At 41.8% G+C, this 19,412-nt stretch overlaps 1 protein-coding gene across 4 annotated transcripts in view; it reads right to left on the minus strand.

The window, feature by feature from the left end:
- MCTP2 (multiple C2 and transmembrane domain containing 2) overlaps positions 1-19,412 on the minus strand; it is a 111,123-nt gene that overhangs the window by 78,258 nt on the left and 13,453 nt on the right. For all 4 annotated transcript variants that reach the window (XM_083713123.1, XM_083713125.1, XM_083713124.1 and 1 more), the window contains exons 2-6: positions 17,455-17,971; positions 15,897-15,962; positions 13,927-14,035; positions 4,001-4,143; positions 1,051-1,127 (exon numbers count right to left, since the gene is read on the minus strand). In XM_083713123.1, coding sequence (XP_083569249.1) covers positions 1,051-1,127; positions 4,001-4,143; positions 13,927-14,035; positions 15,897-15,962; positions 17,455-17,922 — 863 coding nt within the window. In that variant the 5' untranslated portion in view covers positions 17,923-17,971. The remainder of the gene's footprint in view (positions 1-1,050; positions 1,128-4,000; positions 4,144-13,926; positions 14,036-15,896; positions 15,963-17,454; positions 17,972-19,412) is intronic.

Genomic DNA, 19,412 nt, shown 5'->3' on the forward strand with positions numbered 1-19,412 from the left:
ATGATAATAATAATAATAATAATAATAATAATAATAATAATGCGATCAAACATCAGACATTAAAAACTTCCCTAAACAAGGCTGTCTTCAGATGTCCTCTAAAAGTCAGATAGTTGTTTATTTCCTTGACATCTGGTGGGAGGGCATTCCACAGGGTGGGCGCCACTACCGAGAAGGCCCTCTGTTAGGTTCCTTGAAACCTCACTTCACGCAGGGAGGGAACCACCAGAAGGCCCTCAGAGCTGGACCTCAGTGTCCAGGCTGAACGATGGGGGTGGAATCACAGTGACCTAGAGTTGCACCCACACTTTGTGTACCATAGAGCTTATATGAATTTAGAGACAAACATTATTAACAAAATTCTAATTTGAATTTGCTTGCAATATTTCTTTCATAAATTTGAGAAAGGGTATTGGCACTAGTAATAAAAAATTGTACACACCTATACAGGGTATTGAAATAAGTATATTAAATATACAGTGGAACCTTGATTCTCAAACTTCCGAATGGTTCGACTTCTGAAACGTTCAAAAACCAAGGCTTCCAATTTGCGCAGGCACCCTGGAAACAATAGCCTACAACCGCATCAGATGTTTGGCTTCCAAAAAATGTTCAGAAACCAAAACACTTACTTCCAGGTTTTCGGCATTCGGGAGCTGAAACATTTGAATACCAAGGTGTTTGAGAACCAAAGTTCCACTGTATATGAATTTAGGTAACTAAGCACTTATCAATGTCCTTTTTTTGTTTTTTGTTTTGTTTGTTTGGGGTGGTCATTATTATTTTTCCCAATTTCCCAATTCTTCATTTAAGACTCTTAGAGGAAACGTAATATCAAATTTTTAAATAATATCCCCTTAAAATTCAAATGCAAGCTGTAAATTTGAAGAGTTTATGCATTTCTCATGGTTTAATTTTAAAAGAAGAAGAGAGAGAAGATTCAGCAAGCTAAATTAGAATTCTGTAAGTTTTAGTATTTCGAGTCTCACAGAATGGATAACCAGCATCCCTAAGTAAATCAAATTAATGTTTAATAAGCTCTAAGCATACCTGTTCAGTTCCAGTTCACCCAGCATGACAACCGCTGAACCCATAAAGTCTGAAGAGGTTAAATCTCGATCATACACCTGATGCATATGGAAATAGGAGAAGTGGGAAAAGAAATATGTATCTGGACACCTACCTGGAATCAATTTCTGCGTTTCAGATAAAAGAGCTATTTGTTCTCATTTAGTTCTACGTCAGACTCTGCAATTCACGTGAAATGGAACTGTTGATCGCATTTTTTATTGTTGTTTATTGGCCTGGTTCAAAACACTAAGCTGTGGTTTGTTTAGCTAGCATGTGGCTTGTTTGAATGCCTGAACCGAGACAAGCAGACTAACCTGGCTTGTTGTCTTCAAATGATGCAAAGCCAAGGTTTGTTGTTGGTTTACAAACCATGGCTTGCTTTAAACTCGACTTTGACAATGGTTTGAGCCCAACTATTGTGCTCAGTCATGCTTTGTTTGGCTATCCCAGTTCATGTTATGTACTGAAGTTCTCACCCTGGGCCAGCAGGGGGATACTGTAGATAGTTTTCACTCAGGTCCACATATGCAAATAAGGGATTGAAATTGACGTTCAGTGATTGGATAGTTACAGAAAATGGTTACTGTTGCATTCTGGTGGAGCTCTATATAAGCAGGCTGGCTGAACCCTTCAGTTCTGCTCTGGCCTGTGAATAAACAAGAGGTGTTTGAAGAATCGCTGTGTTGTCTGATATGTTCACCCACAACTTAACAGTTCAGATATTCAACAGGCTATAGGCAAGATAACTGGAAAACAAACCCAGCTTTGGAGAAGCAAATTGTCCTGTGTTTGCTCATCTGAGAGATGGCTCGATGTTTGTTGAGCAAACCATGGTTTCATGTTACGTGTAAATAAAGCCACTGAGAAGTTTTCAGGTGTATTCATAGCACTTATCCCCCCCCAAAAAAACAACAACCCCTCAATATATTTTGTTCACTTTTGTCAACAAAACAACTAAAATTTTCCCTAAAACCAATTTGTAATTATTATTATTTTTAAATGCAGTTTTGGAAGTTTCAAACAAAAACTATGAACACATTTTTTCTTTGAAGAAATACTCAAAAGAAATAAGAAAACCCGACAAGCTGTTAACTTTTAAAGTTACTAGTTTTTTGTTTGTTTTTTTAAGGGATAAAGCTTGCCTTTGCCACCCTCAGACAGATGGTTTCTAACATACCGATAGTTAAAACTATTCATTGAGATTATGCCCAGAAATAGGTGTTTTTTTCTATAGGCAGTGCTTGCAACTGTTGTTGCGAAGGCTTGTTCTATGGATAAGAGACAGTTTTCAACAGAAAGTTAGGACTATAAGCTCCTTTGTACCAATGTCAAGTTCCTTTAGCTGAGATTCCTGCATTGCAGGGGGTTAGACTAGATGACCGTTGGCCCTTCCAACTCTATGATTCTATGATTCTATGATTCTGATCCATCTAGCTCAGCACTATCTTCACAGACTGGCAGGGGCTCTCCAGAGTTTCAGAAACAAGTCTTTCCTAACCCAATGTTGAAATGCCTATTTATATACTTGGAGTCGAGTGTGGATTTCATGCTCTTTATTCACCTCATAGTAGTGAGGAATAGAAGTTCCCCCAGAATGTCTGCTTTATATACATTATTTACACAATGGGCCCCACGTGATTGGCTAATTCTGGGATTCTCCTGTAGGCCAATCAGGTTGTGGATTCACTTCCACCTGGAGTTGGATTGGGTGGCTCCTGCGGACCAATCAGACTGCTGCATTCTGGATCATATTGTTCTAGGACCAATAAGACTGCTGCATTATGAATCCTATTGTTCTAGGACCAATCAGACTTTTGCATTTTGGATCCTATTCAACTCATGGAATGAACCCAAAGCCTTCTCTGCATGAAAATCATGAAATTACTGACAGAAGAATACAAACCTTGCCTATTATGTACAGATTGGGGGGGGGGGGTTCCTCCCATCACCACTGGTAGTTAGGCAGGCTTTTGAAATACTATAAAAATCTAGCTCCTTCCTATTAAGAGTGGCACTCCTGAGAAAGTGCTGGTCTGGTCTTGCTTTCTTTCCATCAGGAAAAGAACTACGCTGAGAATTAGAACCTATCTAGATATACAGGAAATGGTCTGGGGGTTGCTATGTAGTAAACTCTACTTATGGGTGAAGGGCTACAATAGATTAGTCTATGGCCACTCTGAGTAGAAACTCATTCTGTCTACAAATATGTTAACCCAGAGAAAAAACACAGAGGGGACTTGCAAAGTTCCAAGGCCATTCTCAAATCGAATCAACGTCAGTCGAGAACATCATCTGTTCTGCATTTTCAAGATGCCATCTGCTTGTAGACAGCACATCTCAAAGATAATTCCTCAGGTGTGAGAGGTTTCATTTGTGTATTTATTCTATCTACGAGACCACCCGTAACATGTGTCTGCGGAGCGATGAACAAATGATAAATAAGATCATTTAAAACGAGAATCTCAAATGCACACTAAAATCTAGCATAGCTATAACCAGACTCTTCTCTGAGATGGGGGCTGAGATGTCAAGCCACTTTGAGAACTGTAGCTCTGTAAGGGGAATTGGAGATCACCAAATGACTCTCAGCAGCACCCTTCACAAGCCACAGATTCCAGGATTTTGGGGGGCAGGTGCCATGACTGTTCATAGTGGTATAACACTGCTTTAAACACTTGGGGCCCAAGTGAAGCTCCTAGACTACCTTCCCCTACCCTCCAACATTTCTCTGATGATAACAGGGACATTCAAAGACAACCTCATATACAATGCACCACAGCAATCCAGAGAGGATGGTTGCCAGAGCATGGATCATCAAAGAAAAGTTATCAGCATCCAGATAGGGTTGTCATACCTGACGTTCTAGCTTAATGTGGTCAAAAGCCAGCCTTCCCCAGGCCATTTTAAACAAAATTCAGCGGCCGCTTACCTTCACGCAAAGTCTATGGTCAAGGGCCTGTATTGGAATTATGACAGTTTCATTCCAAACAGGGTTCAGGTTCTTATAGATGACTTTGCTTTTGAAAAGCGTTTTCCCATTCAGCTGAAACTTCACATAAGGATCACTCGTACCTGAACAAGGAAAAAACGAAAATTCAGTTGATCTAGAAAACATTATCCCAGCTATCAGGTCAAACCAGTAATTCCCAAACGGTGTATCTTGGCACTCTACAATGAGAAGAGGATTAAGTTAATTAAGGGACCTCTCCAGATGTCCTTTTTATCGTACATCCGTGGTGATTTGTGATTGTGATGGTATCAGTGCTGTTAGAGATGGAACTGGCGTTGTTACTCGTTCCACATTTGTAAGAAATCAAACTTTTAATGTGGCGCCACCCACACTTCGGAACTCCCTGCCGATTGGTATCAGGCAAACTCCTTTGCTGTTTTCTTTTCAGCACCTGCTAAAAACCTTTTCCCTGTTCCTGCCAACCTAGCAGTTCGAAAGCACGTCAAAGTACAAGATAATATAGGCACCGCTCCGGCAGGAAGGTAAACGGCATTTCCATGATCTGCTCTGGTTCGCCAGAAGTGGCTTTGTCATATTGGCCACATGACCCAGAAGCTGTGTGCAGACAAACACCGGCTCCCTCGGCCAGTAAAGCAAGATGAGCGCCGCAACCCCAGAGTTGTCTGTGACTGGACCTAATGGTCAGGGGTCCCTTTACCTTTACCTTACCCAGAAATCTAGGATGCTGACAATGTGTTTTGATCTGGCTTTCAGCTTATTGCTGGTTTTTATTATTTTTTGAGGTTTTGAATTCTTGTTTTTAACTGGGCTTTTTTTTTTTTTGCTGAAAATTTCATTGTTTTATTCTTTCCACGAAACACGTTGAGGTTTGTTTTGCTTTTACAATCAAGATATATAAATATATTGTAAGGAATAATTAATACATAAGGCACAACCACTTTCAGCACTGTTTATTTAACAAAATTTATGTGCCACTTTACTGTAAGAAAACCTCTGATTGGTTTCCAAGTTTATAAATGGATTGATTTCTTGCAAGTGCGGAATGAGTATTGTGTTCCACCTGTAACATTGCCACCTCCTCAGATCGAAGCAGTTGAGTGGCTGAATATGGGACAAGGCAATTCTGCTCTCAATATTGCCGGTGCCTGCAACAGTTTTTGGAGGACATACTGCTTTGCTTCCAGTCGTTGTATGTTTTCACACATTTCTGCCCTGTCCATTCCCACCTCAGTCAGAGAAAGAGAGAGACAGAGAGATGCCATGTTCTATTCACGTCATATATTTAAAACACTATGATTCCACTTTAAACAGCCATGGCTCCTCCTAAGGAATTCTGGGAGCTGTAGTTAAGGGTGCTAACAGTTGTTAGGAGACCCCTATTCCCCTTACAGAGCTACAATTCCCAGAGTTCCCTCTCAAGATAAGCAGCCCTGGGAATTGCAGCTCAGTGAGGGGAATAGGGGCCTCCTAACAACACTAAGCACCCTTAACAAACTACAGCTCCCAGAATTCTTTGGGGGGAAACCAAAGCATCATCATAGTGCTTTAAATATGTGGTGTGAATGCACCCATAGGCTCCTGTGGATCAGCCAACTTAGAACCGGATATCCCTTTATTTAATGCAAGGGAAGAGAAACTACTATCATTGCACATTCACAGAAGGAAGGGCAAAGCTCCACAGATAATACCGCTGAGCATTAAGAATTTCCAATAACCTTCCAGAGGATGTTTCAATGCTTAGAAATGAGATGAACAGAGGTGATTTGCCTTACGTTCTATTGTTAATTTCTCTTAAATATTCCCGTCCCTTCTCTCCTTTCTTAAAAATAAAATAAAGGAAGGGGAGACAAGAAGGCTCGAGAGAAGAGCCGGCCTTTATCTCCCTGATAAGCAGAGGCTGCCAGCATATTAATAATAATTAAAAAAAAGAAGTCCCTCAACTATTAACTACATTAAAAAGGCTATATCTGGAGGAGGCCAGGGAAGCAACTGGTAGAATGAAAACATGAATAAGGAGATTGAAGGCAGGTTGGTCCAAACGCATTCGCTTATCTGTTTCTTAAATGGAACAAGAACTGCACAACAAAGCGCTTTTAAAAAAGAAGAAAGGAAATGAACAGAGACAATATGTTTTTTTGACTAATGCAATATTCAATCCCCAAATAACCTCTCCTCTTCGAGAAGGGGAGGAAAACATTCTCTGTGGGGATATTCTGCGTTTCTCACATCAACGTTGGAAGTTTTACGGTTGCCGGAACATCCCCACGGCTGCTACCCCGCCTTCCCTTACTGTAAAACAATGCCGTTCGTGCAAAACGAAGGGTTTTTGTTGTTTCTGTTAGTTTTCTTTTTTAAAAACGTGCATCGGGGGGGGGGACGGGTTGGCGGGCGGTTGAGAGGGGTGGGCGGCGGGAGGCAAACTATAATGAAAGAGCCTTTTAATTAAATGAGATTGCCTCCCTGGGATCAGGACTTCATGCTTGTCAGCTTACTCTCAAAATAAACATCTCAGAAGCAGGGCCTCGGCGGTGTCACTTACGGAGGCAAAGCACGCCGGGTAATCCCTAGGTATCTTGACAGCTACATAATGTTCAAACTGTTTCACGGGTGAACGGCAGCACTTGCGTGAAAGAAAATATTAATGTCTGGAATTAATAGGGAGAAAAAGGGGGGACGGCGCTTGACAGCACCAAAACGGGGGGTGGGGGGTAGGAGTGTCAAGTTAGGAGAACGTTAATTGTGAGGGGGGGAAATAATTGAGAGGCGCTGGGGTGGGGGAGAGAAGAGGAGAGGCGAGAGAAAAGCACCGAACACGGAAAGCGAGGGAGGGCCTCTCTCTCAGCGCCCACCCCAGAAAAGAAGAACAAGAAGAAATTGTCTCACTGTCAAGAAAGTAACGTCTCTACTAGGCAAGCCAGCCAGGAGGAAGGGTGAGGAAGGAGTCAACGGGCGAAAGGAGGAAGGAGCCTCCGTTGCTTGAGATGGCGACGCCAAGGATGAACAAGTGATGGGCTGTCCGCGTCAGCCAACAGACCGGCTTTAACCTCGATAATCGGCAGCTTTGCAAATAATGGGCCTGAGAGGCGTTTCTGTAAGCAGAGAGCCGGCTGCCGAGATCCGAACCGGTAGCCAAGCGACTCCCTGTTTCAAAATATGTCCATTTGGCCTTCCATCCTGAACTCTGCATGGATATTTTCTCTAACCTGTGTGCTGCCAGCACAGCTACCGCAAAAAATACGGTATGTTTCCCGTCTATGCCGAGAGCCTACACAGTAGTCCAAGAACTTCTATTTTAAAATAAATATATGTTAACTTCCCCTCTGTGCTTAGTGGCTGAAGAACACCTGTTTTAAATAACAACAACAACAACAACAACAAAACAACAACAACAATAATTTATTTATGCCCCGCCCATCTGCCTGGGTTTCCCCAACCACAAATATATAGTCGTGTCTTGGAAGTCAAACGGAATCCATTCCAGAAGTCCGTTTGACTTCCAAAACGTTCAGAAACCAAAGCACAGCTTCTGATTAGCTGCAGTATTTTGAAAATCGTTCGAAAACTGGAACACTCACTTCTGGGTTTCACTTGTTTGGGAGCCAATTTGTTTGGCAGCCAAGGTGTTCAAGATCCAAGGTACAACTGTATATGCTATACCTGGAACTGTTACATGCAACACATAATACCCATTTCCGCATTTGTAAGAAATCAATCTTTTAGTTTGGCAGTAATCAACCATTGGAACTCCCTGCCAATTGACCACCAGACAGGCTCCTTCGCTGTACCCTTTTTGGCTAAAAACATTTTTGTTTTGGCAAGCCTGCCCAGGCACAGATAGGTTGATGTGTTTCTATCTCTTTTTAGTCTACTGTTATTTTAAATATTATTTTTAAAATATTTTAAATAGTTGTTTTTACTGCTATTTCCATTTTTTCCCATTTTGCAAATAGCTTTGAGGTGGTTTTTTTGTTGTTGTTGTTTTACAATCAAGAGGTATATGCATTTTAGGAAATAAATAAAATAAATATTTTTTTTCCCTTGTAAACTTTGTGGGGGTGTTTTTTCCTCTAACCTACATGCTTTCAGCATAGCTATGTTTTCCCTTCAAGCAGGCAAGCACAAGCTGAGAGGAAAACAATATGAACTATACATTATTTGCCCTTCAAACAACCCCCATAAATGCTGGCAAATGTTACTACTACTAAATGCTACTATTTCATTTAAAAATAAAAATAGGACACATTGAAAATTTATCCGGGGCCCTGCCTTCCTTTCTACCTTGAGTGTAAATAATTTCTACATTTGTTTGTTTTGTGTTGTGCATTACCTAAAAATATTAAGCAGGTAATGTATTTGAAGCAGCACCTAAGTATAGTTTACTTAACACGGATGAATGGCATCTAATATAAAGGGCGGGACAGAGTATGAATTCTAAAACCTGAATTGTGAATTATGAGAACGTTTGGTTGTTAAGCCACTCTGGAAATTGTAGTCCTGTGAGAGGAATATTAAAATTATTATTATTATTACAATTAATTTATTAATCAGGTCCAAGTCCAGTGTTCTAACTGGTATGTCACCTTGGCTATCAAAAAATCAAAAATTTAAGAAATAGTAGTAGCAGCGATACCCCAGTAGCATGACCTCTGCCTATGTTTCCAGTGAAATTATATGTTATTGGCATGTTTAGGCCCAAGACTAATCTGAAATATCCATGCACAGTTTTGCCATTCTTATAAGAGAGAAAGGTTTTGAGCCCTAGTCTCAAGTCCTCTTCCATTCTCTCTGTACGCATTTTGGGCAGATTGTTGGAAAGTTCCTTCTGCAGCGAGAACTTCCTAGCATCACAAATGCACTGCCTGTACAATCCAACTGGCATTTAATGTTTCTCATATTAGAGGCAGATATGGCATTTTAAATGGTTACTGCTGCCCTCTAGCAGTTAAAAGGAGAACTGCCTCTGAACTATCCGAGAGTTTCTCTCTGTGTAGGTGTGTCCTGAAATCAGTGCAAATACCACAGGGGCAGGCGCGGATGAAAATAAAAAAGGCAAAAGTTAAAAATCAGGACACACTAGTTTTATTCTCTTTTTTTCAAAACATTTGCATATTATAAAATGGAATATACACACACAGAGAGAGAATCTAGAGCCAGTTTGTTTTGTGGTTAGAGTATTGGATTAAGACCTGCCTCTCAGCCTAACCTACCTCACAAGATTGTTGTGGCGATTAAATGCAGGAAGAGGGGGACCACATACACTACCTTGAGCCCCTTGGAGAAAAGGGTGGAATGTAAATCCAATCAATCGATCCATTCAAATACCTGGTAAAAGAGATTTTGTTTCAAGGGCAAACACTTCACAAATATATATATTAGATTTTTATACAGCCCTCTGCCATCAGAGAAAGGAAGTGAAAGGAAAACCCAAGTTGTTAGTCATTCAATTTATACCCTACACTTCACTGTATAGTGGGCAAATTACAATAGACCTAAATAAATAAATATATAAATATGCAACAAAATTTACACAGTCCTGTAACTCCCACCTTAAAAGGCAGTATACAGGGTCCCTTTGTCTGACAAGCATTCTAAAATATAGGGGCCCGTCTGCACTACACATTTAAAGCAGCATCATGCTGCGTTAAACAGGCATAGTCTCCCCAAATCAACCTGACACTCGTAGTTTGTTAAGGGTGCTGAGAGTTATTATGAGATCCCTATTCACCTCAAGGAGCTTCAATTGCCAGAGTGGTTTAACAATCAACCCCTCTTCCCAGGGAACTCTGGGAATTGAAGCTCTATGGGAGAAACACAGGTCTACTCAAAATTCCTAACAACTCTCAGTAGCTTTAAGAAACTAAACTTTGGGGGGGAGCCCTGACTGTTTTTAAAGAGATATGGTGGTGCTTTAAATGCACAGTGCAAATGGAGTCACAGATGTTGCTTTTCCTCTAAGACAGCCTTCAGATGCTGTTAGCCAGGGATGGTGGGAGCTGAAGTCCAAAACCTCTAGTCCCCTCCGGTTGAGCAACTCTGGTTTATAAGACTGCAATCTCACTCTCTTGTTTCGCTTCCAGATATGTGACCCCCTTTTTTTTTTAAGGCAGAGTTGTCATCTCTAGCAGGTGAAATTCTGATGAAAGCACAGCGGCCAATGGCTGACTCAGGACACTAGTAAGAGTGAGGCAACCACTCTTGTTCAGATACACAAAGGATATTTTCTGAGATTAATCACCCTAAGACAGTCTTTCTGTCAACTATCTGACTTTTAGAAGACACTTGAAGGCAGCCCTGTTTAGGGAAGTTTTTAATGTTTGATGTTTTATTGTGTTTTTAATATTCTGTTGGGAGTCGCCCACCGTGGCTAGGGAAACCCAGCCAAATGGGCGGGGTATAAATAAGTTGTTGTTGTTTATAAATTTGTTGTTGTGTATAAATTTGTTGCTGTTTCTTTCTGACTCTGGTTCTCATGAGGAACAAAACTAGCCAAAACCCTCAGAGCTAGATTTTCCACAAGCTGCAGGGGTCGTTGGTTCACACACCCACAACTGTGCAGTGCAAGTTACGTCTCTTGTATCCAACGCGGCTTTCTGTTGTGTATTGAGTCAAAGGATTTTATATCTGTATTATTATTGTCTGTATTTGCATTAGGGTAAAGTAACTGCCTTTTGGTTCCAGAGGGTACAGCTACTATTGGTTCATTTAAGCTGCTGTATTTGGATCCTCTGTCTTATTGGTTTCCTCCAAAAGGCAGGACTGTGATTGCCTGATATTGTTCCCTCCAAAATGTATCCTTTCTAGCTAGTTCCCTGTCCCTATAAATGTAGCTCTCCCCTCCTCAAGTCTCAGTCTTGTTTGCTTTAATAAAGAAGTGTTACTAGAGAACTGTCTCCAGCATATTATGTCAAGAGAGCTGAAATCACAAACCCCACGTTACAACACTTTCCATGTTCTTAGTTCTCAACATGGATAAGCTTGGAAGATCAAGTTGATCCTGCTGGTTTAGGCCAATGGCCCACCTAGTCCAGCATCCTGTTCTCACAGTGACAGCCCAGACATCTATGAGAAGCCTGCAAACTGGACATGAGCAACACAGCATCCAGCCCATCCAGCAACTGGCACTGAGAGGCATAAGGACTCTGACAGTACAAGTAGAAAATAACCATTGTGGCTAGTAGAATGGAGAGCCTTGTCCTCCACGAATTTGGAGATGTGTACATGATGCTGGGGATATGGGCTGTCTGGATCTCTGCAGAAAGGTACACAGAAAACAAAATACCACCAAACCAAGTCTAACACTGCTGCAGTGGTCGAAGGTTTGTTTGTGCATATACCACTAGTCAATGGGATCAAGAGCCATTTCACATAGCAAAAGCGGCAAGCACAAACTCATCGACAAGTCTTCCTGTCAGTGCATGACTTTGCTTTTTCATTCTTATCTATGTATCTAAAACTATCATGTGTGAATTAGTCCTCAGGGCAAATTCTTGCCTGCTTGCCACTGTGACAATCACTGAAAGCCTGAGAATAAGGAACTGCCTTTCTGTTTAATTTTCTGGGTGCTTGAATTGTAAAGGTGTCTGCAAAACAACTCGTCTTGATGTCCAAGGAGACACGACTAGCAGCCCATGATCCTGTCATGACTACAGCAGTGGAAGAGAAGGAGTTAACCCTTCCCTCCCCCTCCCCCTCTGGATGCCATTTTGCATTAAACCACTGGAAGCACTCATAGGAGATTTGGGCATCTGTATGCTATATTTTCCTGGTTACATCTGAATCAGAAAAGGCCAGGGCTTGGTTGAAGGCCAATAAAATGTGGCCAAATCATGGTAAGATGGAATCTTTGTGGGTAAGGGGTTCCCAGATCTGGGAATTCACCTGTCTCTGAAGAAACGGGTCACAGGTTGTGGGTACAACTTTTGTCACTGTAGGCTTCTGAGACTTCTGCGATGAGGAGGGGCTATTATTAGATTAGGTTGAAACACCAAGCACACCTTTCCAGGACAGGGATTGGACTACTGTAATGCACTCTGTGTAGGGCTTCCCTTGAGATTGGTCCAGGAGCTGTAGCTGGTGTAGAACGCTGCTACTGAGTTGTTGAGTGGAGCACCAGGTCATGCAGATATTATAGCTGTGCTGGGAGAACAGCACTGCCTGCCAATCAGCTACAAAGCCATGGCTGTAGTGTGGCATAGTGGTTAAGAGTGCTGGACCAGGACCTGGGAGACCAGGGTTCAAATCCCCAAGCAGCTATGAAGTTCACTGAGTGACTTTAGGTGTGTTCCTGCGTCTTAGCCTAACCTACCTCATAGGGTTGTTCTGAGGATAAAATAGGAGGAGGAAGTGTGTGTGCCACTTTGAGCTCCTAGGGGGAAAAGGTGGGATATAAATACAGTAGTAGCTGCAATAACAACAACAACAACTATAAAGCCCTGAGCAAATTGAGACTAGGTTACCTAAAAGACCGCCTGCCCCTCTATAGACCTGCAAGATCACTTAGATCATCGGGGGAAATTCTACTTGTGGTGCCACACTCTACAGCAGGGGTAGGCAACCTAAGGCCCGGGGGCCAGATGAGGCCCAATCGCCTTCTCAATCTGGCTCATGGACGCTCTGGGAATCAGAGTGTTTTTACATGAGTAGAAAGTGTCCTTTTATTTTAAATGCATCTCTGGGTTATTTGTGGGGCATAGGAATTCGTTCATTTTATATTTTTTTCAAAATATAGTCTGGCCCACCACATGGTCTGAGGGACGGTGGACTGGCCCATGGCTGAAAAAGGTTGCTGACCCCTGCTCTACAGAATATCACAGGGTGGTGATCAGAAAACATACATTTACTGCTGTCGCCCCATCAGTTGCTTCATACGTCTTGCAAAGACTTACCCTTTTTGTCCAGGCTTTCCCTGTTTACCATAAGATTCGACCCGGATTCATATGCATGAATTCCCTAGATCTGTTTCATTTGTTTTTGTGTATACTGTTTTGTTGATTTTAGGCTACACTGGATACTGGTTTGTATACTGTACATATTTTAAAAACATTAAGGGGTTTAGAAAGGCTTTAAAATAAATATATCAATACATTTTCCCGACAGAAATTGCCACATACAGAGCACACTTTGCCAGTTTATGAAACAGATGAAATTCTATCACAAGAATTGTGCAAATATGTGCATATGGATGTGAAGGTGAGCAATCTTTCACTGCAGTCTTGCAACGTTTAAAGCATCACAAGTCTTTCTTGCAGCATGGAAAAACATCCACAAGAGGGCACCACCAAAACAGACACAGATTTTGTCCCAGTGTCCTGCAGATACTGTCACATATAAAGTATGGTAGATTTTGCAAAGTAAAAGCTTAGTGTTTCCCACAAAAGTAGATCCTGCCTCAACCACAGCAGGAGGACCACAGGTTCCCGCGATAGTTTTCAGCCATTATCCCAGCTCATTCTAAGACAACTTCATGTGACTACTCCATGAATGCACAATTTAGTACTGGGAAGAAGCATCAAGATTTTGAGAACTGTTCCCGTTTTGTTTTGTTTTGTTTTGTTTTGTTTAAGCAGCAATTTTGTAGCTCTCATGGCAGCAAAGATAGGCTTGAAACTATGAAGTCAGAAAGCAGAAAAAGCAGTTCATGGCCAGTGATGGAATAATTGATACAAAGGAAGAGTTTCTGTGCAAAATCCCATCATGTGTACAAGAAATCATAACATGTGGATAGGACACAACCCTCAGGTGCACAGCAAGTTGCAAAATTGGTTCTTGGAGCTATTACCCTCTAGAGCTCAGCTGAAGCACCACTCCAAATTATCTGTACATCTTTGAAGAAGAAGAGGAATAAGAAGAATCAGCACTGTACATATAGCAAGAGACTGACTCACCACAGCGATCCCTGATGACCAGGTTTCTGCCTTCCTTCAGATGTATTGTTAACAGATATGCAAATGTGGTGGGCAATTTGCTCAAACCATCGCTTCCTTCCTCAAGCATCTGTGGGGAAAGTTTCAAAAGGAAAGGTATACATCAGTTTTGCTTCTCATAAAGAGCATGTACTAAACACAGATCCACCCTATCACAATTCTAGGAATCTGAAAGCTAGGACCACATGAAAGACCACTAAAAGGAGAGACAACACATTGTGTCTTGCCTAGGCATTAAGGTCATCATCCAAGGCCCTTCATTGACTGCCATCATTTGTGTGCTCAGGCAATTTTATTTGCCATCAGTCTGTTCTTTTTTGGTTCCATTGGGATCATCTTCTTATTCACAATGCTATTTCTCATGATGCTTTCATTTAATTGTATGTTAAAGAGGGGTGGGCAAGTCTGTCAATTTTGGTTTCTCGGTTTCTCTTTTTTTCCAACCTTAAATTCCATTCTCTACATTTCTACATCAGTCTGCAAAAAGAAATTCACGAAAAAGTCCTCATGTAGAAAAGTAAAGGAATTTTGGGATACAGTTTACAAGGAACTCAAAAAAATATTGAAGATTACCTTTGCAAAAACAAAAAAAAACATGAAGCCTTCCTTTTAGGCATCATAAGACACTGATATACCAAATATTTCTTTATGCTACCGTGGCAGCAAGAATTCTAATAGCTAGAAACTGGAAAGGAGATGTGATACCGAGAAAATTGGAGTGGCAATCAAAACTGTTAGAATTTGCAGAATTGGCTAAAATGATGGAAAAACTAAGAGACTGGACTGAATAAGCATTTATAAAGGAATGGGACCTGTACAGAAAGTATCTCAGGGAGCACTGCATGAATTTGAACTCCTTGGAAGGCCTGGAATAACTTCCATAGAAAATTAGGAAATTATAGAAACTTAAGAGAATAAAGATCTGCATTAGCATTGATAAAGATAAGTGCAACCATTTTAAAAGTAGTAAGGTACCATGATGGGGTGATGGGAAGTTGTTATAGAAGATATGTATTAGGAAATTATTATATTTAGATGCATTGTGTTTAAGTGGTTTTTTTGTTGTTGATTGTTTGGGGGTTTTTTGTTGGAACTAATAAAGCAAAATTAAATAAATAAATAATCCTTCACCAGCATTTTAATGAGAATTTTTCCTAAAATAGACATATTTATATGAAATGTTGTCTGACACACACACACACACACACACTTGCAAAGCAATTTTCCCTAATCAAAAGCATTTTTACAGGTTTCTTTCACTAACACATGCATCTTTATGTTAGTTATGTTTACTCTAGGATATGCATTTTCATTCATATTACTTGGCTGGAGAATTCACTGCAAAATTCAGGGAGGTGCAGATTTTGAAGAATGGCTGTGTTTTGTTTGCGTATTGTTTCAAAAAGTGTGAATTTGGGAGGTTTGCCTTCAAATGCAAACAGAACTTCTGGCAAAACCAGAGCAGCATATGGAAACACCATTTACCTTCCCGCCAGAGTGGTACCTATTTATCTACTTGCACTTTGACATGCTTTCAAACTGCTAGGTTGGCAGGAGCAGGGACCGAGCAACGGGAGCTCACCCCATCACGGGGATTCGATCCACCAACCTTCTGATCAGCAAGCCCAAGAGGCTCAATGGTTTAGACCACAGTGCCACCCATGAGCTTGTGGTAAACCATTATTGAATCAGATCTTCTGCATGCAAATCAGATGCGCTGGCACTGAGCCATAGCCTTTCCCATTAGGTTGTGGTGAACCCAGCCCACCTCCACCTGCCTTGAGAACTATTAACCGCACCACAATTCTTCCACATTCCTTGCTGTTATGCAATGACCATTGCTAGATTCCACAAAAGTGATTTCTATTAACACAAGCTTCAGAGGCTCTGCACCTGGTATTTGCAAAAAAAAAAAAAAATGTATCACTCACCGACTGCTCCACAAACAGCTGAGAAGAGCTGGAGGAGTCAAGGATGGAGCCTCCGCCATACGAACGCTATGAAAAGAATAGAACAGAGGTTGTATTGACATTGCATTGTATTGCTGTTGCTCAATCCTTCAGTGACAACGTTCCATTCCAGTGTGAAAAAAGAAAGAAAAGAGAAAGGTGCAAGAAGGGGGAAAGGGCTTATCTCTGAGCAAGTTGAGGAATGTCGCTGGACAGCAGACCAAGTCACATGCTTTCTCCCATCATTCACATACATAATGTTTCAAGCCTGGTGCTCTGAGCCCATACGCACTATGGTCCAAACCACACAATCATGCAAGCCAGATTACTTGGTCTAGATATCTCAGTATGGTCTACACTGATTAGCAGCAGCTCTGCAGGTTTTCAGGTGAAGGACATTCCCAACCCCTCCCTGGAAATAATGAGGATTAAGCCTAAGACCCTTCTCTGTGCAAACCAGATACTCTACCACTAAGCACTTTCCCAAGGTTCCAGTCCTCGTGATTCTGAATAAAGGGTTGAAGTAAACGGGAACATTAGAGCCTGCCTTATTAGACTATTGGTTCATCTGTTGTCCACATTCACTAGCAGCGTCTTTGGGGGGTTTCAAACAGGAGATAATCCCAGACCTAGCTGGAGGTGCCAAGGATTGAACCCAAGACCTTCTGCATTTGCTCTTTTACTGTTGTTGCTGCTGTTTGTAGGGTGGATGGATAACCACACAATTGTGTATACAGGCCTATGAACTAGCTCACACTTCACATTATGCACAAGGTAAAGGGGAAGGGCACTCCATTCCACAAACTGGATCACCAGCCAGCTGGCATCAGATCTGGGCCAGTGCTGTGGTGGCATATTCTTTCCAGCTAAAGGATCCCCAAAATCCTAGATTCAAAGAATGACGACATTTCCCCTACCAATACGAGGATTTGTAGGGAAAATGTCGGGGATTGGTTGACTGTGTAATGTGTAAGGATGAGTGACTATGTCAATTTTGCTTTCTAACTTTTCCATTTTTAAGATCAGTTCCCTACATTTCTGTGCTAGTTTGTGATGAGAGAGTCCGCATGAAAATTCATCAGCGTGTTAGTGCATATTTAACATACACATTTTTGAACACCATTTCCCCTGAAATAATGTCATTTTATATGTTATTTTCATCAACACATGCATTTTTGTGGAGACATTATCCCAGTATTTTTGTACACATTACTTGGTTGGCAAATTGCATTGCAAATTTTGGAAAAGGACAAATTTCAAAGGAGTGCTGTGTTTCAGCTTGCATACCGTTTTAGAAAGTGTGAATTAGATAAATTCATTTTTAAATGCAAACTGAATTGACTTTCTCCCCCACCTTTAGTAATATGCTTATTGTACAGTACTAACACAGATGTGTATATAGCACCTTTGGGCGCTCACCAACTGACCTTCCCTCCACAACCTTGAGGGAATGTGGCACACAGGGCAAAGGTTCCCCCCCTTCTTCTAGCATCAGGTCTAAACCAGCCCACTGACATTGGTCAACCCCCAGGCACATTACCTCAAGAACATCTTCTGTAAGGTCACTGCTAAAACTGCTTCTTTTCAATAATTCAAAGAGATCTTCACTCGATTTCCGCTTCACGTCCAACTGTGGGCCACAAGCAACCGGTTCCTCAACTCCAGTTTCCAAGTGCACAGTCTCCTGCTGGTTCCACTGCCACTTCTCCCCAGTCTGTTTTGAGGAAGAGCTGCTGCTCTCCTGAAGGAACATCTCCGTTGCAGAAAAACCACTGGGGAAATAAGTGGACAGAGCCTTGGAACGCGAACAATTCATTTCTTCTTCAACAACTGTCTCCACGTCCAACATATCCGGTACTGAGGAACTAAGACGCCGGTCTAACGGATGCCTTTTCCTGGTCTCCACTAGTTTACAAGAGCTTTTCTTAGTCCTTCTGATGCTGAAGTTCTGTAACCTTCTTGTTTTTTGTTTGAATGATCCCCAGACAGAAGACTTATCCAGTTCCATGATTAAAATGGATTTTCCACACCAGGTCTTAAGGCCTTTCCATTGACTCCTAAGGGTGATGTGGAGAGGGACAGAACATAAGGAGAAACGAAGTGAGCTGTAGCATTACAGAGACTTGAATCGTAGGTTGGAATGTCTCAGACCTGAACAGATTCTCAGCCAAAACAGGTTGCATTACTAATTCCTCCCAGTGTAGGAACAAAATAATCTCACATGCAATCAGGAAGGAAATAAAGGAAAGAGAGCTTTTAATCCTACATAAATCTATCATGAGGATAAAAATAACCAAGGGGTGAGCTATTTTGATTATTTCCAAGATTTGACATGATGGGAATTCTCAAATGCTATAGATAAAAAAAGATGCTACCAGGCATTGTGCTGTAGGAAAGGCAACTAGACTCTTTTTGGGTGTTTATTGATGAATCACTAAGAAGTATTAACTCCAGGGTTATAGTTATTATACACAGCGGTACACAGCCAAGACCATAGGCTGAAGATGTTCCACGGGTCTGCATTTGGTCAAAGCCTTGATGCAAGGTCAACTGTGAAAGGTCATGTACACTACCACAAGTTCCATGACTGATTTACTGGTGCAGTCCCCAAACTCAGTATTGGAAGTATTGGAGCGCCTTACTTTCATCCAGCTTCTAGAAAATGACTTGGGTCTAAGGAAAGGCATTGACCTAACATGGAGGAATAAAGAGGATTTTGAAAGACTCCTAGCCTTGCATCCAAGCATAACCATTGTTTGGTCCCATCTGCTGGAAAGGTGATATCGGCGTGATAGCTCTGACCTGGCAGGCATCAATAGAGCAAGAAAGAAGGCCAACCGTTCAGTTGCACAAAAGGTGCAACTCCTAAATGGCAACCTTTCACTAGGAGGCCTTCAATGACGGGGTACACCTGTCTGAACTGGACAATGAAATTTGGTTAAATAACACTGTGGAGGGTGTCAGGGGTTGGTTGCACGTGTGAAGGATTTGGTGGTGAGTCGGTTTTGGCTTGACCGGTGGTTAGGCATTGGGTAAGCCTATGTAGAAGAAGAGTTTGGATTTGATATCCCGCCTTTCACTCCCTTTTAAGGAGTCTCAAAGCGGCTAACATTCTCCTTTCCCTTCCTCCCCCACAACAAACACTCTGTGAGGTGAGTGGGGCTGAGACTTCAGAGAAGTGTGACTAGCCCAAGGTCACCCAGCAGCTGCATGTGGAGCAGCGGAGACACGAACCTGGTTCCCCAGAGAACGAGACTACCGCTCTTTACCACTACACCACACTGGCTGTATTGGCTGAAGGGGAGGTTGTAGCCTCTGCCTGCCCCTCCCTGGTTAATGGTATCCTGTTAATGTAATTCAGGGGGAGTGGCTTCTGTCTGATGCCTAAGGCCACAGCACTCCTCCAACGGAGACTCCTCAGGGGGTATGCCTATTTGATGTAGGTCACAGGGCTCCCCCTAATGGTGGTTTACACTTAGATGAATTCCCAGGAGACCG

Source organism: Podarcis gaigeae (genome assembly GCF_964106915.1).
Source record: "Podarcis gaigeae genome assembly, chromosome: 14".
In the NCBI taxonomy this organism is placed as follows: domain Eukaryota; kingdom Metazoa; phylum Chordata; class Lepidosauria; order Squamata; family Lacertidae; genus Podarcis; species Podarcis gaigeae.